Below are 25,873 nucleotides of genomic sequence, written 5' to 3' on the forward strand. Positions count from 1 at the left end.
TCTCCTGACCTCGTGATCCGCCCGTCTCGGCCTCCCAAAGTGCTGGGATTACAGGCTTGAGCCACCGCGCCCGGCTCCTCACATATTTTTTTTTTTTTTTTGAGACGGAGTCTCGCTCTGTCACCCGGGCTGGAGTGCAGTGGCCGGATCTCAGCTCACTACAAGCTCCGCCTCCCGGGTTTACGCCATTCTCCTGCCTCAGCCTCCCGAGTAGCTGGGACTACAGGCGCCCGCCACCTCGCCCGGCTAGTTTTTTTGTATTTTTTTTAGTAGAGACGGGGTTTCACCGTGTTAGCCAGGATGGTCTCGATCTCCTGACCTCGTGATCCGCCCGTCTCGGCCTCCCAAAGTGCTGGGATTACAGGCTTGAGCTCCTCACATATTTTAAACCCCACTTTTCTTCTAGTGCTCTTACGGTTTTTTTTTTTTTTTTTTTTTTGAGACAGAGTCTTGCTCTGTCGCCCAGGCTGGAGTGCAGTGGCCCGATCTCGACTCACTGCAAGTTCCGCCTACCGGGTTCACACCATTCTCCTGCCTCAGCCTCCTGTGTAGCTGGGACTACAGGCGCCCGCCACAACGTCCGGCTAATTTTTTGTATTTTTAGTAGAGACGGGGTTTCACCATGTTAGCCAGGATGGTCTCGATCTCCTGATCCTGTGATCCGCCCATCTCGGCCTCCCAAAGTGCTGGGATTACAGGCGTGAGCCACTGCGCCCAGCCTGTATTTTCTTATATTTACACCTTTCAGCTGCCGGGAATTAACTTTGTTGTAATTTAGTAGGGATCCAATTTCCTGCCTCCCCCCCTCAACCACAAATAGCTACTCCAGAAATAAACTCTCAAAATGTTCTCAGAAACTCACTTTTCTGGAGAAAAAAAGGTATAGTTGGCCTGGCCCTCTGTATCTCCTGGCTCATCATCCACAGATTCAACTGTGGATTGAAAATATTTGAGGAAAAAGTGCAGTGACTCACACCTGTAATCCCAGCACTTTGGGAGGCCGACGTGGGCGGATCAGGAGGTCAAGAGATCGAGACCATCGTGGCCAACATGGTGAAACCCCCGTCTCTACTAAAAATACAACCGGGCATGGTGGTGCACGCCTGTAATCCCAGCTACTCGGGAGGCTGAGGCAGGAGAATCGCTTGAACCCGGGAGGCGGAGGTTGTAGTGAGCCGAGATTGTGCCACTGCACTCCAACCTGGCGACGGAGCAAGGCTGTCTCAAAAAAAAAAAAAAAAAAAAAAGAAAATATTTGAGGAAAAACTTAAAATACTACAAATAAAACAGTATAACTATTTATACAGCATTGACATTGCATTAAGTTACATAAGTAATCTAGAGATGATTAAAATATATGAAAGGAGGGCTGGGTGTGGTGGCTCACGCCTGTAATCCCAGCACTTCGTGAGGCCGAGAGGGGTGGATCACCTGAAGTCAGAAGTTCAAGACCAGCCTGGCTAACATGGTGAAACCCTGTCTCTACTATAAATACAAAAATTAGCTGGGTGTGGTGGCAGACGCCTGAAATTCCAGCCACTTGGGAGGCTGAGGCAGGAGAATCACCTGAAACCGGGAAGCAGAGGATGCAGTGAGCTGAGATTGCGCCTCCGCACTCCAGCCTGGGTAACAGAGTGAGACTCCATCTCGAAGAAAAAAAAAAAAAAGAAAGAAAATTATATGGGAGAATGTACGTAGGTTATATGCAAATACTATGCCATTTAATGTGTCCTGGCTGTGTGTGGTGGTTCATGCTTGTAATCCCAGCAATTTGGGAGGCTAGGCGGGTGGTTCACTTGAGGTCAAGAGTTTGAGACCAGACTGGCCAACAAAATGAAACCCCATCTCTATAAAAAATACAAAAATTAGCTAGGCATGTAATCCCAGCTACTCAGGAGGCTGAGACATGAAAATTGGTTGAAGCCAGGAGGTGGAGGTTGCAGTGAGCCAAGATTGTGCTGCTGCGCTCCAGGGTGGGTGACAGCAATTCTGTCTCTAATAATAATAATGAAATGATGATGATGTAAGGGTCCTGAACAGCTGCAGATTTTGGTATAGGGGAGTGTCCTGGAACCAATCCCTCACAGATACTGAGAGATGACTGTACATTTATCTTCTAAGATATCAACTCTAGAATCTGATAAGGGAGAATAAAAACAAGTCTTGGCTGAGTATAGAGGGCTTAAATAGCAGTCAGGAATTCAAACTCCCACAACATCCCCCAAATTACTGCTTTATGGCAGCGGACACAGGACTTGACTAAAATGTAGGAATTTGACAGAGGAAGGATCATTGGCAGAGTCAAGGACATGGGAAAATCACACTCATGGAATCAAATGTTTAGTGAATAGGGTTCATGCAGGGGAGCAGAAGTGGCCTGGGCAGCCTTTCATCACTGTTAAAATTTTTGTTTGGGCTGGGTGCGGTGGCTCACACTTGTAATCCCAGCAGTCTGGGAGGCCAAGGCAGGCGGATCACCTAAGGTCAGGAGTTCAAGACCAGCCTGACCAACATGGAGAAAACCTTTCCCTACTAAAAATACAAAAATAAAAAATTAGCCGGGCATGGTGGCACATGCCTATAATCCCAGCTACTTGGGAGGCTGAGGCAGGAGAATCACTTGAACCTGGGAGGAAACAAAAGTGAGACAGAGTCTTACTTTGTCGCCCAGGCTGGAATGCAGTGTCACCATCTTGGCTCACTGCAAACTCCACCTCCCGGGTTCAAATGATTCTCTTGCTTCAGTCTTCTGATGAGCTGGGACTACAGGCCATGCCACCACACCCAGCTAATTTTCTTTTTTTTTTCCGAGACGGAGTCTCACTTTGTTGCCTGGGCTGGAGTGCAGCAGTGAGATCTCAGCTCACGGCAACCTCTACCTCCCAGGTTCAAGTGATTCTCCTGCCTCAACCTCCTGAATAGCTGGGATTACAGATACCCACCACCAAGCTTGGCTAATTTTTGTATTTTTTGTAGAGATGGGGTTTCACCACGTTGGCCAGGCTTGTCTTGAACTCCTGGCCTCAGGTGATCCACTTGCCTCGGCCTCCCAAAATGCTGGGATTACAGGTGTGAGCCACTGCGCCCAGCCAATTTTTAAATTTTTTGCAGACAGGATTTTGCCAGGTTGCCTAGAATGGTCTTGAACTTCTGGGCTCAAGTTATCCTTCTGCCTCAGCTTTCCAAAGTGCTGGGATTACAGGCATGAGCTGCCACGTACAGCCTATGCTAAATCTGTACATCGCGAAGTTTCAGACAGCAAAGTGGGGCTTTGAAAGCTAAACAGTCCAAAGTGATGTAACATGCCAGAAGGATTTACATAGGTTTAGAAATGGCAAAAACAACCAGAAAATAAATAAAAAGGAAAAAGAAACCAGATATTACAGATGCTTTAAAAAAGAGGTACCAATAGGCTGGGCGCAGTGGCTCATGCCTGTAATCCCAGCACTTTGGGAGGCCAAGATGGTAGATCTCAAGGTCAGGAGATTGAGACCATCCTGGCTAACACAGTGAAACTCCATCTCTACTAAAAATACAAAAAATTAGCTGGGTGTGGTGGCAGGCGCCTGTAGTCCCAGCTACTTGGGAGGCTGAGGCAGGAGAATGGCGTGAACTTGGGAGGCGGAGCTTGCAGTGAGCCGAGATCGTGCCACTGCACTCCAGCCTGGGTGACAGAGTGAGACTCCATCTCATGAAAAAAAAAAAAAAAAAAAAAAGAGGTACCAATAGGGCCAGGTGTGGTGGCTCACGCCTATAACCCCAGCACTTTGGGAGGCTGAGGCGGGCAGATCATGAGGTCAGGAGATCGAGACCATCCTGGCTAACACAGTGAAACCTTGTCTCTACTAAAATTACAAAAAATTAGCTGGGCGTGGTGGCGCACGCCTGTAGTCACAGCTACTCAGGAGGCTGAGGGAGGAGAATCGCCTGAAACCAGGAGGTGGAGGTTGCAGTGAGCCGAGATCGCATCACTGCACTCCAGCCTGGGTGACAGAGCGAGACTCTGCCTCAGAAAAAAAAAAAAGAGGTACCAAAAATAGTAAGGAAGACTATGACACTACCCAAGTGCTTAACTATTAGAGCTGACAACAAAACAAACGTAGACTGACTAAGGAACAAAGGGGAGGAAAGAATCTACAAGATGACTAGCTTCCCCAGGACTTTCACCATTTCTCAGGTGTTATGGACACTATTTCACTATCTTGTTTTACTAATTCATTTAAGAATTAACTCATGGGCCAAGCACAGTGGCTTATGCCTGTAATCCCAGCACTTTGGAAGGCCAAGGCAGGAGGCCCACGAGGTCAAGAGACGGAGACCATCCTGGCCAACCAACATGGTGAAACCCCATCTCTACTAAAAATACAACAAAATTAGCTGGGCATAGTGGCACACGCCTGTAGTCCCAGCTATTCGGGAGGCTCAGGCAGGAGAACTGCTTGAACCTGGGAGGCGAAGACTGCAGTGAGCTGCGGTCACGCCACTGCACTCCAGCCCAGGTGATAGAGTGAGACTCCGTCTCAAAAAATAAATAAATAAAAGAATTAACTCATCTCTGAGGAGTTAAAGCTCCAAGAGAATTAAAACACTGCAAGCAAAGAGGCAGAGATTTCAGCAAAAGGGAGGTAGGCTTATTTCTGAACCCCTTGCAGAAGAGTATAGGCAGATGGCTTTGGACTGACCTAAGAAGGAAGCTAAAGCCATAGGCATCTCACAAGCCCCTTTCCATCCCACCTCAGTTCAGTCAGGATAGCCAGCTGTAAAAGCATGGCTTTGTTGGCTGGGCATGGTGGCTCACACCTGTAATCCCAGCAGTTTGGGAGGATGAGGTAGATGAATCACCTGAGGTCGGGAGTTCGAGACCAGTCTAACCAACACGGAGAAACCCCGTCTCTAAAGTAAGGCCTCTAGAACCACAGTGCCTACATATGAATTCCAGGTCTGCCACTTACCAGGTTTGTGACCCTTCGACAAGTTACATATCTATGCATTAGATTTCTTCCTCACAAAATGGGGGATAACATTACCTGTCTTAGAAGGCTGTTGTGAGGATCCATTAGTTAACATTCAAAATGACTAGAATACATCAGTTAGATAGTACTTACCATCATTCTACCAAGCATTCAACTTAATATGACTAGGTCCTATGGTCAGGGAAGAGATAAACAAGGCTAAATGTATGAGTCATAAGGACAGATGTGACGGTGAAAAGCCCAGTAGCCAAGTGGAACACTGAAGAAATCAAAGGATAGTACCACCTAGCCTCTAGCATCCTGGGACCACTACTCAGATTTTCTTTTTTCTCTCCTTGATAAAAACAAATGAAATTTAAATATTTTGTTTCTGCTAGCAGAAAGGCAGAGAGGTCTGACTGTGACAGGATACTGGCATGAGAATAGGCCAGAAGGCCAAAATGAAGACTGGAATCGTAAGGAACATTGGAAGAGGGCAGAGAAAAATAACTCCAGGTAAGGGGAGAATTCTGAAAACTATACAAGAAAAAAAAAAAAAATGTTATATGTCCTTTATATGTTATGTTATATACCAGAGCCCTAGGAGGTACTGGGTGTTGCTCTACATACAACCACATATGGGGAACACCCATGCTTTAGACAGGTTGCTCGTTCTTTGGGTGGTGAATGCAAAATGGTGCTTCATAAGCTTTACAGTATTATCCTTTGAACTCCAAAAGGGTCTTTCCAACCAAAATTCACTGAGAAATCTGAAGAATACTCCCTCAAGAAGGCAAAAGAGTCCGAATGCCCTCATTCCAGGTCTCCCTTCCCTCCCCAGTAAGGTTTTCTGCCTCCTCCTATTTGCCAGAAGATAAGAGAGATGGCCCAAGGTTGAAAAACACATAACAACTTTCTCAAATGACTTAGATTTAATCATCGGAAGCAAACTAAATGGAAACCTTACAATAGAGAAGAATTACATGTCAGTGTCTTTTGGAAAACTGAGCTGGGACAGAAAGGGACTGGGGGCTGCCCCCCAACCTGATCCCTTCTGAACAAAGACGTCCACAGTGTTCCTGGCACTCTGGCTCAGGAAAAGGGGAGACTCTGCTGGTTCTGTGCACTGAAGTAGCCTTGCTTAGCGCTCACTCCTGGCCAGCATCAGGAGCCCCGCCTTGCCGGCTCTGGTCATCGCCTTTATTTTTGTGGCCTGAGACGATGTCATCAATTCGCAGTAGCAGAACTGCCGTCTAGAAGAAAAACCACAGATGCAAAGAGGTCAGCAGAGAAGGAAAGGACACTTTTCTTTCCTTTAGATCTATCACCTAGATCCTACTACAGAACTGCCATTTTGTCTGACATCTACCTTTTCAGTCTTTCATTCTTTTTTGAGATGCAGTTTCCCTCTTGCCACCCAGGCTAGAGTACAGTGGCATGATCTCAGCTCACTGCAACCTCCGCCTCCTGGGTTCAAGCGATTCTACTACCTCAGCCTCCCAAGTATTTGGGATTACAGGCCCACACCACCATGCCTGGCTAATTTTGTATTTTTAGTGGAGATGGGGTTTCTCCATGTTGGTTAAGCTGGTCTTGAACTCCTGACCTCACGTGATCCACCTGCCATGGCCTCCCAAAGTGCTGTGATTACAGGCGTGAGCCACCATGTCCCGCCTTTTCAGTCCTGAATGTAAAATGCAGTTCTCAGCCAGGCGCGGTGGCTCACACCTGTAATCCCAGCACTTTGGGAGGCCAAGGCAGGTGGATCACAAGGTCAGGAGTTCGAGACCAGCCCGGCCAACATGGTGAAACCCTGTCTCTACTAAAAATAGAAAAAATTAGCCAGGTGTGGTGGCAGGCACCTATAATCCCAGCTACTTGGGAGGCTGACACAGGAGATTCGCTTGAACCCGGGAGGTGGAGGCTGCAGTGAGCCGAGACCATGCCATTGCACTCCAGCCTGGGCAACAGAGCAAGACTCCATTTCAAAAAAAAAAAAAAGGAAAAAAAATTGCAGTTCTCCCTAAGCAAGTGATACAGCTTGTGCTATGTTATCTTGCTTTTAGTATGAGCTAAAGATAATTAGGGATTATCTTAGGATACCTTAGAGGAATATTCTGCCTTCTATACCCCTCCCTTCAAGACTAGAACAGGCTGGGCATGGTGGCTCATGCCTGTAACCCCAGCACTTTGGGAGGCCAAGGTGGGCAGATCACCTGAGGTCAGGAGTTCGAGACAGCCTGGACAACATAGTGAAACCCTATCTCTACTAAAAAATATAAAAATTAGCTGGCAGTGGTGGTGCATGCCTGTAGCCCCAGCTACTTGGGAGGCTGAGGCACAAGAATCGCTTGAACCCGGGAGGCGGAGATTGCAGTGAGCTGAGATTACACCATTGCACTCCAGCCTAGGCGACAGAGTGAGACTGTGCCTCAAAAAAAAAAAAAAAAAAAAGAAAAAAAAATTTAAACAGCATGTACATATCTTAGGGTGCCTTACCTCCACTGCTGTCTTGTAAGTCTGCAGCTTCACAGCCAATGGCTCCCATATGCCCAGTTCCTTCATGTCTACCAAAGTACCTGTCTCACCATTTACACCCCAGGTCTCACAGTTCTCCTGGGTGTGCTTGGCCTGCAATTGAAGCAAGAAGTCAAGGGGAAAATAATCGTTAACAGGAAACATCAGGTAAAAAATGAAGTAAAAAATAATGGACTGGTATGGAAGGCATAAGGAAAAATGGCAATGACAGCAAACAAGTCAAAGACTAAAAGGAGAGAAAGATTTCAAGGAATAAACTATAAAGAGAATTTGGATAGCCAGATATGAACCTTCCCCTCAGGGCAAACACAGCTTTCCCTGCTCTATCAAGAGAAAAGCTTGGAGAGGAACTCACCCGAAGAGAGGTAAGTAGACGGATGGTGCTGGCCCCACAGTTCTGGATCAGGGTACGAGGGATGACCTCTAGGGCCTGGGCAACAGCCCTGTATGGCCATTGTTCCACACCAGTCATGGCCTTGGATTTTTCTGTCAAGGCATGGGCCACAGCCATCTCGGAGGCCCCACCCCCTGGCACCAGCTGAGGGTCCAGGAGAACATTGCGACACACTTGCATGGCATCCTGGAGGTTGCGTTCTACTTCCTTGGGGAAGCAAACAGACAGTATGAAGCCAAAGCTTGATGACTCATAAAAAAAATCAGAGGCACCAAAAGGACTTCCTAACTGCCAAAGTTAGTAAGCCACCAAGAAGGGCAACTAGAAAAGGTACTTGGAACCCCTGCTGGGCAGGGTAGATTATTTATCTGAGAATATGTAACTCATGACTATAATATAGGGTGGTGGGGAGTGGTATCTGCAAAGGGTTTGGGGGTATCACTCAACCATAAAGTTAGGTCTTTGTCCATTATGCTAGATTAGAGCAATAACCTATCTCATCCCTTGCTAGTTATCTGGAAATAAACAGCATGTATCTTGCTAGATAAGAGCCAAAACCTATTCCATCCCTTCCTAGTTGTATCTTTTAGGAGGTTGCATGGTGTTGTACAAACTCTCCCACTTACTAGCTATGTGCCTTTGGGAAAGTTACTTAGCCTCAAAGAGGAAAAAAAAAGTAATATTTGTAACTTCAACATAAAAAATAAGAAAGCAGTTGTTGCCAGGGAGGAGGAAATGAGATATTTTGTTCAAGGGGTACGGAGTCTCAGTTTTGCAAGATGAAAAAGTTCTGGAGATCTCTTGCACAAGAACATGAATATACTTAACATTACTGAACTGTACAATTAAAATGATTAAGATGGTAAATTTTATGCTTATTACAATTTAAAAAATTTTAAATTATTTAATTAAGAAAAGGAAGCAGAAAAGGAATTTGTGGCTATAAGTCCAAATTAAATAGCTATAAATGGACCACAGAATTATTTCAGGCCCTTTGGGAAACTCTCAAGAAGTCCAGTGATCTATTTCATCTGGTCATACATCCAAGGCTGACTCACCGAGAGAATCTCTTTGCTAGCCCCCCGGAGGAGAATGGTGCAGGCCTTGGGGTCTTTGCACTCAGTGATGAATGTAAAGTATTCATCTCCAATTTTCTTGATTTCCAAGAGGCCTGCTCCTGTTCCAACATCATCTTCTCTCAGTTCCTCTGGTCGGCTGACTATCCGGGCCCCACAGGCTCTATTGGATGGAAAAGGTAGGGAGAATCAGATGACTTCAGATACTTTAACCCATTTCCCTAGTCTCTAAGGTCTGTAGTTAGGGATAAGGCAAAAGTGGATTGCTGGAAACATCACTTAAGAGGTCTTGCCTGTCCGGTAAAAAGGATTTCCAGAGGGACAGGCACAGCGGCTAACACTTGTAATCCCAGTACTTTGGGAGGCCGGGCAGGAGGACTGCTTGAGCCTAGAAATTTGAGACCAGCCTGGGTAACGTAACAAGACTTTCTCTACAAAAAATAAAAAACTAGCTGGGCATAGTGATGCATACCTGTAGCTGCAGCTACTCAGGAGGGTGAGTTGGGGGATCCCTTGAAAACATGATACCAAGGATGCAGTGAGCTGTGACCATGCCATTGCACTCCAGCCTAGATAACAGGGTGGGACCCTATCTAAAACAACAACAACAACAACAAAAAAAACCCCAAAAAACAAACAAAAAAAACCACTGAAGCCGTCATTGCAGTTACAGCAGCATTGCAGTTATGCCAGCAGCTGTGAAAACCCTGTGCTTTTTGAGAAATATACCTATTAATCTCATTGAAAATGCAGCTTTTATGTAGGTAAGAACAGCATACCTATATATGCTAATATGATTTGAGAAAACATGAAATCATTATGACACCTCATCAAAAAAGGAAGGTCAAAGATCTAAAGCTGGAGAATTTAATGCCAGCAAAGGATGGTTTGATAATTTTAGAAAGAGGTTTGTTTGGCTTTTAAAATGTCAAGATAACAGGAAACAGCTTCTGCTGACCAAGAAACAGCAGACATGTTCCCAGGGGCTTGGTGGCTCATGCCTATAATCCCAACACTTTGGAAGGCCAAGCAAGGTGGGTGGATCGCTTGAGGTCAGGAGTTCGAGACCAGCCTGGTGAAACCTGTCTCTACTAAAAATACAAGAAAAAATCAGCCAGGTGTCGTGGCACATGCCTGTATTCCCAGCTACTTGGGAGGCTGTGGCAGGAGAATCGCTTGAACCTAGGAAGCAGAGGTTGCAGCGAGCGACATTGCACCACTGAATGCCAGCCTGGGTGACAGTGAGACTCTGTCTCAAAAAAAAAAAAGAGAAATCATTGAGGAGGAATGGTACCTGCCTAAATATAATTTTAATGTATACGAAAGTGACCTAATCAGGAAGATTATGCCACAAATGACATTTATTAGTAAGAAAGAGAAGGGAGCACCAGGATTTTGTGCAAAGGAGTTAGCCTGTCCCTTGGAGGGTCAAGTTTATGTCTTGTGGTTGTACAACCAGGCCTGGACAATAAGAACACTTTTTCTGGATTGCTTCCATCGATGCTTTGTCCTTTAAGTCAGGAAGTACTTTTCCACAAAGGGACTACCTTTTAAAGTGCTTCTGATATTGGACAATGCCCATGGATACCCAGAGCCACATAAGTTCAACACTGAAGACATTCAAATACTCTAGACCAGATAGTCAGAGAAAGACCTGTAAGGCTTATTACACATGGTACTTCATGTAAAGAACCGTCAGCTGGGCGCGGTGGCTCATGCCTGTAATCCCAGCACTTTGGGAGGCCCAGGCAGGCGGATCATGAGGTCAAGAGATTGAGACCATTCTGGCCAACATGGTGAAAACCCATCTCTACTGAAAATACAAAAATTAGCTGGGCATGGTGGTGTGCACCTGTAGTCTCAGCTACTCCAGTGGCTGAGGCAGGAGAATTGCTTGAACCCAGGAGGCGGAGGTTACAGTGAGCCAAGATCACACCACTGCACTCCAGCCTGGCGACAGAACAAGACTCTGTCTCAAAAAAATAAAAAATAAAGTCAACATTATGAAAGAGAACCCCAACAAAGAGAACATGATGAAAATATGAAAGGATTACACTACTGAAGATACCAGTTGTTATAGAAAAAGCCTTATGAAAGCCATCAAGCCCAAAACAGAAGATTTCTGCAGGAGGAAACTGTGTCCAGATGTTGTACATGACTTTGTAGGATTTATGATAGAGCCAATCAAGGAAATCATGAAAGAGACTGGATGTGGCTAAAAAAATTGGCATGGTGGTGGTGAAGGGTTTCAAGATATGAATCTTGGAGAAATTAAAGAGCTAACAGACAATACACCAGAGGAATTAACAGAAGATGACAAGCCAGGTGCGGTGGCTCACATCTGTAGTCCCAGCACTTTGGGAGGCTGAGGCAGGCAGATCACCTGACGTCGGGAGTTCGAGACCAGCCTGACCAACACGGAGAAACCCCGTTTCTACTAAAAATACAAAATTAGCTGGGCGTAGTGGCTCATGCTTGTAATCCCAGTTACTCGGGAGGCTGAGGCAGGAGAATCGTTTGAATCCGGGAGGCAAGAAGTTGTGGTGAGCTGAGATTGTGCCACTGCACTCCAGCGTGGGCGACAGAGCAAAACTCTGTCTCAAAAACAAAAACCACCAAACAGAAGATGACTTGATGGACACGACTGCTTCCAAACCAGTGCCAGACGATGAGGAAGAGGACGTAGAAGAAGCAGTGCCAGAAAACAAACTGACATTAGACAATCTGGCAGAAGGCTTCTAATTATTCAAGACTGCTTTTGACTTCTTTTACAATATGGACCCTTCTATGATAGAGGCACTGAAACTGAAACAGTGGAAGAGCAACTGGTACTATACAGAAATATTTTTAGAGAAACAAAAAAGCAAAAGTCAGACAAATTACAATGTATTTTCATTGAGCTACACCGAGTGTGCCTCCTGCCCATCCTGCCTCCCCTTCCACCACTCTTCTGCCTCTGACACCCAAGACAGAAAGACCAGCCCCTATTCTTCCTCCACAGCCTATTCAACATGAAGATGATGATGACCTTTATGATGATCTACTTCCACTTAAGGCATGGTAAATGTGTTATCTCTTCCTTATGATTTTCTTTTTTTGGAGACGGTGTTTCACTCTTGTCACCCAGGCTGGAGTGCAATGGCACCATCTCGGCTCACTGCAACCTCCGCCTCCTTGGTTCAAGCGATTCTCCTGCCTCAGGTCCTGAGTAGCTGGGATTACAGGCATGCACCACCACACTCAGCTAATTTTTGTATTATTATTAGAGACGGGGTTTCACCATGTTGGCCAGGTTGGTCTCGGACTCCTGACCTCAGGTGATCCACCTGCCTTGGCCTCCCGAAGCGCTGGGATTACAGGCATGAGCCTGTAATAAAAAAATAACATTTTATTTTCTCTAGCTTACTTTATGGAAGTGAATACAGTATATAACACATATGATGTACAGAATATGTGATAGTTAATTGTGTTACTGGTAAGGGTTCAGGTCAACAGTCAGCTATTAGGAGTAGGGGAGTCAAAAAATTATACATGGATTTTCAACTCCTTAGGGGCTGATTCCCCTAACCCCCAAGTTGTTCAAGGGTCAACTGTACACCTAAGGCAACTAGTCACCACTACTATAACTAGATATAGTTGAATTCAAAATATACTATGTGGTTACTATAATTTGGACAAATTAGTTCTCATGCATATCTAACATGTACATATTTCAACTAGAGAATTAGAATGTGCAAAAAAGAAAGAAAAAAATTAACATGTCTATACTATATAATGGTAATTTCTAGATAAACCCATCCTGTACGGCCCAGTTGAGTCTCCAGGCCAATAATAGGACTGTATCAAAGATGGCAAAGGTCAAGCAAGGAGGAAGGCGAATAAGCATGTAAGTATAGTCGGCCCTCTATATCCGCAGGTCCCACATCCAGATTCCACCAACCAAGCATCGATAATATGGCAGGGGGGTGGGATGGGGGGACGGACAATAATACAATAGCAAAAATAATATAAATTTTAAAGACAATACAGTATAGCAACTATTTATATAGCATTTACGTTATATTAGGCATTATAAGCAATCTAAAGGTGATTTAAAGTGTAAAGAAGGATGCGTATAGGTTATACACAAATACCATGCCATTTTATATAAGGATTAAGCATCCACAAACTTTAGTATTCAAGGGGGGGATCCCAGAACCAATGCCCCAGGGATATCAAGGGATGACTGCATACGTCTGACCCAAGTTTAATGAATTGCTTATTTGTCACTCCCTCCAACTCATGGGCATGTGAAGTCAACTATGTGTATGCATGTTAATACCCTTTGGGGTACAAAGGTATAAAATATGATTTGGATCTGCGCTATATTATGTTGGGGTACATTTGTCAACTTTTTAATAAATTAGTATTAAAAATGAATGAACTTTGCTGGGCACGGTGGTGCATGCCAATAGTTCCAGGTACTGGGAAGGCTGATAACAGGATGACTGCTTGAGCCCAGGAGTTTCAGACAGGCCTAGCTAATATAGCAAGACCTCGTCTATTAAAAAGAATGGTCTCTGAGCACAGACATCAGTGCAGAAGTAATGAATGCAATCTAGAGTTGCATAAACAGCAGCTAAGGATGTAGTTGAGGAAACTGATGCTTCTGCTATAATCCAGGCCACTTAAAACAGGCTATTCTGGAAATGTTCATTCAAAAATCATCATAATGACATTAAAGAAAAACCTCTTTGATAGGCAGTTATTTAGAAATGTAATGGACACCCACCAAGGTAGCAATTACAGATGTCTAAGCACAAGCTGCTCACTAATGGTTAGGGGCAGCACAGATGAGACTCATGCAGTAAATAACCGTTGGACTAGAGGACTTCTGAAGAGGGCAGGCAGCTAAGCCAAGGTTATTTCCACCTGTTACTGTATCCTTTATTAAACCTTTTCAGGTAATGATGACTATGTTATGCAACTACAAAAAGGAAACACACGGGAAGAAAAGTCTTATTTTTATCTGGCCTACTCACCTAGCGATGCGATTATTGTCTGTCTTCCGGACTCTGCGGATGGCTGTGATATTGGCCCGCATGAGGTAGTGCTGAGCTAAATCTACAAATCCAAGAGTACAGATGTCAAACTGGGTTCTGAACTGGTTTTATAATCAAAGTACTCTAACCATCACACCATTACGCCCCTGCCAAACATGAGGGGAAAAAACAAATCACCCACCCTCGTCTACCTCAAAGGTAGGCTGGAAAAATTAAAAGTCCCACCTGAGATGCCCTTTTCGGTGATGACCACATCGGGTTTCAGTTGGATAATGTCCTCACAGAGCTGCTGGATGTACTCTTCTTCCATTTGGAGAATTCGGGTGAAGTCTTCCTCTCGTGTAATCTCAATGTCAGTCTGTGTGGTAAAGGAAAGACACGATTTTAAAATCCCTGGACTGGTGAAGCTCTAAGGGTCATACTATACTCCCTCCACCCACGTCTCCCACGTATCTCAGAGTCAGAATTATGTTAAAGCCATGACCTCTATACCTCTGTAAGCCAATTTAGCTCTAGTTATATCATTATAAAACAACCAGAACTGAAAGTCACACAGCAATTAGTGTTGAGTTTGGCCTTTCTAAGGTCTCTGACCACCCAGTCCAATCCTACATCTGTCCTGGCAATGTGCATGAAAATTCCAGGCCTTAATTCTTCCCACTAACTGATTCTTGTTCTTTCCAAATGTGATGGAGCCTTGTGAGCCTCCTGCACCCTAGATTCTTTTTTTTTTTTGAGACAGGTCTGTCGCTCAGGCTGGAGTTCACTGGTGTGATCACAGCTCCCTGCACCCTTGACCTTCTGGGTTCAGGCAATCCTCTTGCCTCAGCCTCCTTAGTGGTGGGGACTACAGGCATATGCCACCACACTCAATTTTTTTTTTTTTTTTTTAGAGACGGAGTCTGGCTCTGTCGCCCGGGCTGGAGTGCAATGGCTGGATCTCAGCTCACTGCAAGCTCTGCCTCCTGGGTTCACGCCATTCTCCTGTCTCAGCCTCCCAAGTAGCTGGGACTACAGGCGCCCGCCACCTTGCCCGGCTAGTTTTTTGTATTTTTTAGTAGAGACGGGGTTTCACCGTGTTAGCCAGGATGGTCTCGATCTCCTGACCTCTTGATCCGCCCGTCTCGGCCTCCCAAAGTGCTGGGATTACAGGCTTGAGCCACCGCGCCAGCCCCAATTTTTTAAAATACAGACAGTATTCGCCATGTTGCCTAGGCTGGTCTTGAACTCCTGGGCTCAAGCCATCCACCCACCTTAGCCTCCCAAAGTGCTAGGATTATAAGTGTGAGCCACTGCATCCAGCTGAAATTCTCCTTTAGTACTTCAAAGCTGAATTAACTCCTACCTTATGTTCCCCTGGTACATTAGGAAAGGTCACATGATAGTATAAAACAAGCCAAACACGACCAGGTTCAAATCTTGATTTTGGCCAATACCAGCTGTATTCCTTGAGCAACTAACCTAACTTGTCTGAGCTTCAGATCCCTCATCTGTAAAATGGAATCAATACCAACTAAAGGATTGTTCTAAGAGTCAGTGTATACTATGCACCCAGAAGGCATACAATAAACATACCTTTTATTTCTGTTGTTCATATTTGTAGTCAGATTCTTGCATCTACTTTAAGGAACAAGGCCAAGAACCTTACCTGGCTTTCTCCTTTCTTGTATTCCAGAGAAGAATCCAGAAGCACAATGCGAGGGTTCTTGATATAGCGCCGCATGCGTGGATGGGTCACATCCTTGTTAATCATGACTCCACGCAAGACACAGGAGTCTTCAATGATGCCCCCTGGTATCTGAACAAAAGACAACTGCACTTTATAATCCACAATCAAGAGACAATTTCTTAATTTCCTTCCCAGATGTTCATCTTTCCCAAATAGCCACTGTTTCAGGTTTCTAAAGTTCCTTTCTTTGATGAAGTTCAAAAATATGGTTGGAATCACGTTTTTTCCCCACTAGGAAATACACCAATTTTAGACCATGACACTCAACTTGAAGGTCAGCTGAGACCCATAGAAATTCAATGACTTGACAAAAGACTTAGGGGGGCTTATGAGTCAGGCACAGTGGCTCACACCTAAAATCCCAGCTACTCAAGAGGCTCAGGCAGGAGGATCCCTCGAGGCTGGGAGTTCGAGACCAGCCTGGGCAACACATTGAGACCCAATTGCTATTTAAATAAATAAGGGCTTAGGTCTCTCCAATTAAAAAAAAAAAAAAAAAAAAAAATGCTGCCAGAGAATTTTAGGCTTGGGGCTCCATCTACTGGCCACAAGCTATACTACTAAACTTTTTGATCTTAATGAAAGTTAGTAGAGGAGAGAAAGCTTTCTGGGCTTACCATTATAATAGTACTATATAATAGAGCCCTTGTTAAGCTTATATCCTGATCAAATGACTGATGTATGCAAACACACAAACATGGAGACACCAATAAGCCTGTCCCTTGTCCTTATAAACCTTGTGTAGGGATAGCAGTGAAGGTAACAACAAAATTATTTCAGGAAATTCCAACTTGGTAGCCTCTTTAGGTTTTTGTTTCCAGGCAGCAAGTATAGTTCTTTCCAGTTTTTTTTTTTTTTGAGACGGAATCTTGCTATGTTGCCCAGGCTAGAGTGCAGTGGCGTGATCTCAGCTCACTGCAAGCTCCGCCTCCCGGGTTCATGCCATTCTCCTGCCTCAGCCTCCAGTAGTGGGGGCTACAGGCTCCCACTACCACGTCTGGCTGATTTTCTGTATTTTTTTTTTTTAGTAGAGATGGGGTTTCACTGTGTTAGCCAAGATGGTCTCGATCTCCTAACCCCGTGATCCACCCACCTCAGTCTCCCAAAGTGCTGGGATTACAGGCGTGAGCCACCGCGCCCGGCCAATTCTTCCCAGTTCTAATTAAAGGTACCTTGTTCTGGCCAGGTGCAGTGGCTCACCCTGTAATCCCAGCACTTTGAGAGGCCAACGTGGGCGGATCACCTCAGGTCAGGAGTTCAAGACCATCCTGGCTAACAAGGTGAAACCCTGTCTCTGTTTAAAATACAGAAAGAAATTAGCCGGGTGTGGTGGCGGGCATCTGTAATCCCAGCTATTTTAAAGGCTGAGGCAGGAGAATCACTTGAACCCGGGAGGTGGAGGCTACAGTGAGCTGAGATTGCGCCACTGCACTCTAGCCTCTGGGCGACAGAGCAAGACTCCATATAAAACAAACAAACATACTTTGCTCTGATTTAAAACTATTTCATTCAAGTAGGGTGCGATGGTTTATGCCTGTAATCCCAGCACTTTGGGAGCCTGAAGTGGGAGGATCACCTGAGGCCAAGAGTTCAAGACCAGCCTGGGCAACATGAGACCCTCATCTCTACAAAAAGAAAAAAAAAAAAGCTGGACACAGTGGCATGTGCCTGTAGTCCTAGAAAATCAGTGGATTTACTTGAGGCCAGGAGTTTTGAGGCTGCAGTGGGCTATGACTGTGCCACTGTACTCCAGTCTGGGCAACAGGGTGAGACTCTGTCACAAAAACAAAACAAAACAACACTAAAAACAAACTATTTCCTCACAAGTGAGATGACTCATGCTAAGATATAATTTGACCCAACGTATACACTGCGAAAGTTTACCTTTTCCACTTTTGCGTATTTTTTTATGTCAATCTCTTTCCGACCATTCTCCTCAAACTGTACCGTCTTGACAGCATCCAGGGCAATGTTGCAAGCCAAAGATGACCACCGACTGATGGCTTTGGTAGTAATGGAGCTGTTGATGATGTTCAGCATCATATCACTGTCATTGATGTCGACTGGGATACTAGAGAAAAGAAAACCAGACAATAAGTGAAGAAGGCATCTTAGATATGTAGAGATGTGCCTCATCTATACCTTAGTGACTATAATAATGGACCAAGAGGCAGAACACGAGGACTTGTTCCTTTGGAGGAAACAAAAAGAACATTAGGAGGTAACCTTTGTCCATTCCTCTACCTTTCAGCAAGATTACAACTCATCTGTAGAAGGTGCCTTAATTCCCTGAGCAACCCTTTACACTTACATACAAAGATTATAGTAAAATAATTTGTTCCTTATCTTCTGCTTCAACCAAGTAAACTTTTCAACTTTTACAACTCAGATCAAGACACTTTTTTTTCTATGAAACTCTATCCTGTAACTAGCCAACTTTAAGAGTTTCATTAATCATTCATTTTGAACAGCAAATTTTATTTTTAACTCATGGTGTGCCACAGTGGTCAAAGATGATCACCAACTGGTCATCTTTGTGTTTTTATGTTACTGTAAACACATTTTATGTATTTTCCATTTTTATATTAATTTCAGTCTCTCCTCACAAGATACTTTCACATAATGCTAAAATCTCTTTTTTGGCCGTGCACGGTGGCTCACACTTGTAATCTCAGCACTCTGGGAGGCCAAGGCAGGCAGATCATTTGAGGTCAGGAATTCGAGACCAGTCTGGCCAATATGGTGAAACCTCAGCTCTATTAAAAATACAAAAATTAGCAAGCAATGGTGGCCTGTGCCTGTTGTCCCAGTTACTCTGGAGGCAGAGGTTACAGTGACCTGAGATCGTGTCACTGCACTACAGCCTGGGCGACAGAGATTCTGTCTCAAAAAAAAAAAAAACACCCCAAAATAAACCAAATCCCTCTTTTAACAGTGAAAGGCACATAATATACCAATTATTAAATGGTTGAATTATGGACTTTTGGGAAGAAGCAATGACTCCAAAAGTAGTATCTAAGATAAAGGGGGCTGGGTGCCATGCTTCACACCTATAATCCCAACACTTTGGAAGACTGAGGATAGCTTGAGGCTAGGAGTTCAAAACCAACCTGGGCAACATAGTAAACCTCATCTCTATGAAAAATAAAAAAACTTAGCAGGGCATGGCGGACACATCTGTAGTCTTAGCTACTTGGGAGGCTGGGGCAGGACTGCTTGAGTCCAGGAGCTGGAGGCTGCAGTAAGCTGTGATTGCACCACTGCACTCCAGCTTAGGCAACAGAGTGAGACCATATCTCTAAAAAATAAATTTTTGGGGAGGCCGAGGTGGGTGGATCACCTGAGGTCAGGAGTTTGAGACCAGACTGACCAATATGGTGAAACCCCATCTCTACTAAAAATACCAAAATTAGCTACGTATGGTGGTATGTGCCTGTAGTCCCAACTACTTGGGAGGCTGAGACAGGAGAACTGCTTGAACCCAGGAGTCAGAGGTTGCAGTGAGCCAACATCATGCCACTGTACTCCAGCCTGGGCAACAGAGCAAGACTCCCCACTCCCCCCAAAAAATGTTTTTACATAAGACTAAAGTATTCTAGGTAGGCAGTTATTACTTGATTAAAAATATATATATATTTCGGGCCAGGCACGGTGGCTCATGCCTGTAATCCCAGCACTTTGGGAGGCCAAGGCAGGCAGTGGGCAGATCACCTGAGGTCAGGAGTTTGAGACCAGCCTGACCAACTTGGAGAAAAACCCCATCTCTACTAAAATTACATTAGCCAGGCCTAGTGGCACATGCCTATAATCCCAGCTACTCAGGAGGCTGAGGCAGGAAAATTGCTTGAAGCCAGACGGCAGAGGTTGAGGTGAGCCGAGATCTAGCCACTGCATTCCGGCCTGGGAAATAAGAGTGAAACTCCATCTCAAAACAAAACAAAACAAAAAACTTTCTTTTTTTTTTTGAGACGGAGTCTCGCTCTGTCGCCCAGGCTGGAGTGCAGTGGCCGGATCTCAGCTCACTGCAAGCTCCGCCTCCCAGGTTTACGCCATTCTCCTGCCTCAGCCTCCTGAGTAGCTGGGACTACAGGCACCCGCCACCTCGCCCGGCTAGTTTTTTGTATTTTTAGTAGAGATGGGGTTTCACCGTGTTAGCCAGGATGGTCTCGAACTCCTGACCTCGTGGATCCACCCGTCTCGGCCTCCCAAAGTGCTGGGATTACAGGCTTGAGCCACCGCGCCCGGCCAACAAAAAACTTTCTAAGGGTGCAGCTCCACACAATAAAATCTTTAGGTACTTCTACATTCTCACAGAGCTTACTGCATAAAAATAATTAAACACTTCATTCCTTAAGTGTGCCAGACAGGTACTAGTGTACAACTTGTTTAAGAGCAGGCAGTATATGGCTGGGCGCAGTGGCTCATGCCTGTAATCCCAGCACTTTGGGAGGTCAAGACAGGTGGATCACCTGAGGTCGGGAGTTCAAGATCAGCCTGACCAGCATGGAGAAACCCTGTCTCTACTAAAAATACAAAATTAGCTGGACGTGGAGGCGCATGCCTGTAATCCCAGCTACTTAAGAGGCTGAGACAGGAGAATCGCTTGAACCCGGGGAGGCAGAGGTTGCGGTGAGCCGAGATCGCGCCATTGCACCCCAGACTAGGAAAAAAAAGAAAAAACTCCATCTTAGGGAAAAAAAAAAAAAAAAAAAGAGCAGACAGTATAATACAAACCTCACCAAATTACTAAACACTTATGCATCTAGTGACTCAACCATATGAGTAGAACATTTAAATAAAGAAAAAAAAAAACAAAACAATTTCCAGTCAGGCATGGAAAAAAGAATACATCATAGATTTTTATATTTTTTTGAGACAGAGTTTTGCTGTTTGCCTAGGCTGGAGTGCAATGGCGCGATCTTGGCTCACCACAACCTCCGCCTCCGGGGTTCAAGTGATTCTCCTGCTTCAGCCTCCTGAGTAGCTGGGATTACAAGAGCATGCAACCACGCCTGGCTAATTTTTGCATTTTTAGTAGAAGGGAGGTTTCACCATGTTGGCCAGGCTGGTCTTGAAATCCTGACCTCAGGTGCTCCATCCACCTTGGTCTCCCAAAGTGCTAGGATTACAGGTGTGAGCCACCGCGCCCAGTCCAGGTCTTACTTTTTATTTTCTTGAGACAGTCTCACTCTGTCGCCTGGGCTGGAGTGCAGTGGCACAATCTCAGCTCACTGCAACCTCCTGGGTCCAAGCGGTTCTCCTGCCTCAGCCTCCTGAGTAGCTGGGATTACAGGCGCCTGCCACTACATCCAGCTAATTTTCTCTACTTTTAGTAGAGACGAAGTTTCACCATGTTGGCCAGGTTGGTCTCTAACTCCTGACCTCGTGATCTGCCCACCTCGGCCAAAGTGCTGGGATTACAGGCATGAGCCACTGGGCCCTGCCAAGTTTTACTTTTTAAACAAAAACGTTTATTCAAGACCTGCTCTACATGACTCCACACGATGTTAAACCTTAACTAAAATTCCCTGAAGCTAGAGGTAATATATGCCTTTTTTTTCTTCTGAGACGGAGTTTCACTCTTATTGCCTAGGCTGGAGTGCAATGGAGAGATCTTGGCTCACTGCAACCACTGCCTCCTGGGTTCAAGCAATTTTCCTGCCTCATCCTCCCGAGTAGCTGGGATCACAGGTGTGCGCCACCCATACCCGGCTAATTTTTTTTTTTTTTTTTTTTTGAGACAGAGTCTTGCTCTGTCACCAGGCTGGAGTACAATGGGGCTCTCTCAGCTCACTGCAACCTCTGACTCCTGGGTTCAGGAGATTCTTCTGCCTCAGCCTCCCGAGTAGCTGGGACTACAGACATGCGCCACCATGCCCAACTAATTTTTTGTATTTTTAATAAAGACAAGGTTTCACCATGTTGGCCAGGAAGGTTTCAATCTCCTGACCTCATGATCTGCCCACCTAGGCCTCCCAAAGTGCTGGGATGACAGGCATGAGCCACCAAGTCTGGCGCCACCAAGTCTGGCCAGGCCTCTCATATTTGATACTACCTATTTCTTGCCCCCAAGATACCTGATTTTCTTTAGGGTGCTGATCATATCATCCAATGCCTTGCGGTAAGCACTGATCACCACTGTTGGGTGCATCTGCTGCTCCAGGAAGTGCTCAGCTACAGATAGCATTTCCCCCGCTGAAAAAGATATAAGCACCATAGTAATATTTAAAAGTATCTGGATATCAAGGCAAGTAACTTCATTATTCTTCCAAAAAATAATCTCCTAAATCAGACTCTCCCAAAAGATACGACATTTGGCCATTCATACCATTCCAGATTTTACACTTTGTATAAGACAGGGCAATTCATACAGAAAACATCCTTGCTGTCCATTTTTTAAAAGATCAGGCTGGGCATGATGGCTTATACCTGTAATCCCAGAAATTCATGATCAGCCTGGGCAACATAGTAAGACCCTGTCTTTAAAAAAAAATTAAAATTTAGCTTAGTGTGCTGGTATGAGCCTGCAGTCCCAGCTACTCAGGAGGCTGAGGTTAAGAGAACCACTTGAGCTTGGGAGGTTAGGAGTGCAATGAACCTTGACTGCACCACTGCACTGGGTGACAGAGTGAGACCCTATCTGAATAAACAAAATGAAGAAAGAATGATTCCAGGGCTTACTTACTCTCTTCATCTTTTTGTTTTTTTTTTTTTTGAGGCGTCTCGCTCTGTCACCCTGGCAGGAGTGCGGTGGCACAGTCTCTGCACACTGCAACCTCTGCCTCCCAGGTGCAAGCGATTTTCCCGCCTTAGCCTCCCAAGTAGCTGGGATTACAGGCATGCACCACCACACCCAGCTAACTTTTGTACTTTTAGTAGAGATGGGTTTTACTATGTTGGTTGGCCAGGTTGGTCTCGAACCAGGTGATCTGTCCACCTCGGTCTCCCAAAGTGCTGGGATTACAGGCGTGAGCTACTGTACCTGGCCTTCTCTTGATCTTTCTAAAAAAAAATTTCTCTAAAGGCAATAAAATAAAGAAAAATGGACAAAAGAAAAACTGACTTGTTTATTAGTACCTTAATACCTTAGGATCTAGTCAAACTGCTGGAAACAAACAAACAAACAAACTAAAACAAACTAAAAACAAAACAAGGCCGGGCGTGGTGGCTCAAGCCTGTAATCCCAGCACTTTGGGAGGCCGAGACGGGCGGATCACAAGGTCAGGAGATCGAGACCATCCTGCCTAACACAGTGAAACCCGGTCTCTACTAAAAAATACAAAAAACTAGCTGGACGAGGTGGCGGGCGCCTGTAGTCCCAGCTACTCGGGAGGCTGAGGCAGGAGAATGACGTGAACCCGGGAGGTGGAGTTTGCAGTGAGCCGAGATCCGGCCAGTGCACTCCAGCCTGGGCGACACAGCGAGACTCCGGCTCCAAAAAAAAAAAAAAACAACAACAACAACAACAAAACACATAAAAACTTACATTTGAAAGAATATTCAGGGTTGGATGCAGTGGCTCACACCTGTAATCCCAGCACTTTGGGAGGGTAGTGTGAGTGGATCACCTGAGCCCTCAAGTTTTTAGACCAGCCTGAGCAACATAGCAAAACCCTGTCTCTACAAAAAAAATTCAATCAGCCAGGTATGGTGGCATGTGCCTGTAGCTACTTGGGAAGCTGGGCTCATTGAGCCCAGAAGGTCAAGGCTGCAGTGAGCCGTGATCACACTACTGCACTCCAGCCTGGGCAATAGAGCAAGATTCTGTTTCAAAAAAATAAAAAGTTAAAATTTAAAAATGTGCACAATTAAGGTTGGGTGTGGTGGCTGACATCTGTAATCCTAGCACTTTGGGAGGCCAAGGCAGATGGATTACCTGAGGTCAGGAGTTCGTGACCAGCCTGGCCAACATGGTGAAACCCTGTCTCTACTAAAAATACAAAAATTAGCCGGGCATGATGGCACGTGCCTGTATTCCCAGCTACTTGGGAGGCTGAGGCAGGAGAATTGCTTGAACCAGGGAGCCAAGATCGTGACATTGCACTCCAGCCTAGGTGACAGAGTGAGACTCCAACAAAAAAAAAAAAAAAAAAAAAAGAAAATGTATACAATTTACCCCCTAGATGAGGGATTATTGGTAAAACATCTCCTTCTTTTAAAATTTGTCTTTACCCCACGCCTTGTAATCCCAGGACTTTGGGAAGCCGAGGCAGGCATATTGCTTGAGGACAGGAGTTCTGAGACCAGCCTGGACAACATGGTGAAACTGTCTCTACCAAAAATACAAAAATTAGCCAGGTGTGTTGGCGGGTGTCTGTAATCCCAGCTAGTTGGGAGGCTGAGGCATAAGAATTGCTTGAATCTGGGAGGCAGAGACTGCAGTGAGTGGAGGCTGTGCCCAGGCACCCCAGCCTGGGTGACAGAGTGAGACTGTCTCAAAATGAATAAATTTATCTTTACTTTCTAATAGACACACACAAAATAACACATACATAGATACAAACACACACACCAAAAAGCCTGTTTCTAGAAAAAGTGTAAAGAGAGTATTGTAAATATTCTTTTTGTCAAAAGCCTTTTGCACAAATTGCTTGTACTACCTGCTTATTGGCAGGTAAAATAAGCTTTTAGAAATGTACATAGGCTGGGCGCGGTGGCTCAAGCCTGTAATCCCAGCACTTTGGGAGGCCGAGACGGGCGGATCATGAGGTCAGGAGTTCCAGACCATCCTGGCTAACACGGTGAAACCCCGTCTCTACTAAAAAGTACAAAAAGCTAGCCGGGCGAGGTGGCTGGTGCCTGTAGTCCCAGCTACTCGGGAGGCTGAGGCAGGAGAATGGCGTAAACCCGGGAGGCGGAGCTTGCAGTGAGCTGAGATCCGGCCACTGCACTCCAGCCCAGGCGACAGAGCGAGACTCCGTCTCAAAAAAAAAAAAAGAAATGTACATAATATGTTATTCATTAGTATGTGCTCCAGTGTTTGAATTCAATATATTTTGTTTCAATTCCTCAGTGTCAATCATGTATATTGAAAGAAAAATAAAAAAATACAGTCATGTACCACTCAATATTTTGGCCAACAATGGACCACATATACGACAGTGGTCCCATAAGATTATAATATCATATTTTTACTGTACCTTTTCTATGTTCAGCTATGCTTATTATACAAATACCACCGTATTATAACTATATTCAGTACAGTAATATGTTATACAGCTTTGTGGCCTAGAAGCAATAGGCTATACCATACAGCCTAAGTATATAGTAGGCTGTACCACCCAGATTTGTGAAGTGCACTCCATGAAGTCTGCATAGTAATGAGACTGTCTAATAACACATTTGTCTCAGAACGTATCCCCATCTTTTTTTTTTTTTTTTGAGACAGAATCTTGCTCTGTCGCCAGGCTGGAGTGCAGTGGTGGGATCTGGGCTCACTGCAACCTCCGCCTCCCAGGTTCAAGCGATACTCCTGACTCAGCCTCCCGAGTAGCTGGGACTACAGGCGCGCGCCACTACAGCCAGCTTATTTTTTCTATTTTTAGTAAAGACGGTGTTTCACCATGTTGGCCATGATGGTCTCGAACTCTAGACCTTGTGATCCGCCTGCCTTGGCCTCCAATAGTGCTGGGATTACAGACTTGAGCCACCGCGCCCGGCCCATATACCCATCATTAAGCAGCATATTATTGCATTTTAAAAGATGGCTGAGAAGCTGGGCATGGTGGCTCACGCCTGTAATCCCAGCACTTTGGGAGGTTGAGGCAGGAGGATCACCTGAGGTCAGGAGTTTGAGAACAGCCTGGCTAACATGGTGAAACCCTGTCTCTACTAAAAATACAAAAATTAGCCTGGCATGGTGGTGGGCACCTGTAATCCCAGCTAACAGAAAGGCTGAGGCAGGAGAATCACTTGAACCCTGGAGGTGGAGGCTGCAGTAAGCCAAGACTGTGCCACTGCACTCCAGCCTAGGTGACTCTGTCTCAAAAATAAATAAACAAATAAGTAAATTCAATTTGAAAAATCAGCTAGGCTTAGCCAGGCATGGTGGCTCACAGCCTGTAATCCCAGCAATTTGGGAGGCTGAGGCAGGTAGATCATGAGGTCAGGAGTTCAAGACCAGCTGGCCAACATGGTGAAAC

General features: G+C 45.2%; 1 protein-coding gene across 1 annotated transcript in view; it reads right to left on the reverse strand.

Moving 5' to 3' along the window:
• Positions 1 to 5,869: 5,869 nt before the first annotated feature.
• CCT3 (chaperonin containing TCP1 subunit 3) overlaps positions 5,870 to 25,873 on the reverse strand; it is a 28,294-nt gene continuing 8,290 nt past the window's right edge. The window contains exons 6-14 of the mRNA XM_026457048.1: positions 21,809 to 21,926; positions 17,616 to 17,802; positions 15,651 to 15,800; positions 14,228 to 14,360; positions 13,982 to 14,063; positions 8,943 to 9,123; positions 7,846 to 8,091; positions 7,452 to 7,583; positions 5,870 to 6,205 (exon numbers count right to left, since the gene is read on the reverse strand). Of these exons, the coding sequence (XP_026312833.1) occupies positions 6,101 to 6,205; positions 7,452 to 7,583; positions 7,846 to 8,091; positions 8,943 to 9,123; positions 13,982 to 14,063; positions 14,228 to 14,360; positions 15,651 to 15,800; positions 17,616 to 17,802; positions 21,809 to 21,926 (1,334 nt within the window). The 3' untranslated portion in view covers positions 5,870 to 6,100. The remainder of the gene's footprint in view (positions 6,206 to 7,451; positions 7,584 to 7,845; positions 8,092 to 8,942; positions 9,124 to 13,981; positions 14,064 to 14,227; positions 14,361 to 15,650; positions 15,801 to 17,615; positions 17,803 to 21,808; positions 21,927 to 25,873) is intronic.

This window comes from Piliocolobus tephrosceles, chromosome 1 (assembly GCF_002776525.5).
Source record: "Piliocolobus tephrosceles isolate RC106 chromosome 1, ASM277652v3, whole genome shotgun sequence".
Taxonomy (NCBI): Eukaryota; Metazoa; Chordata; class Mammalia; order Primates; family Cercopithecidae; genus Piliocolobus; species Piliocolobus tephrosceles.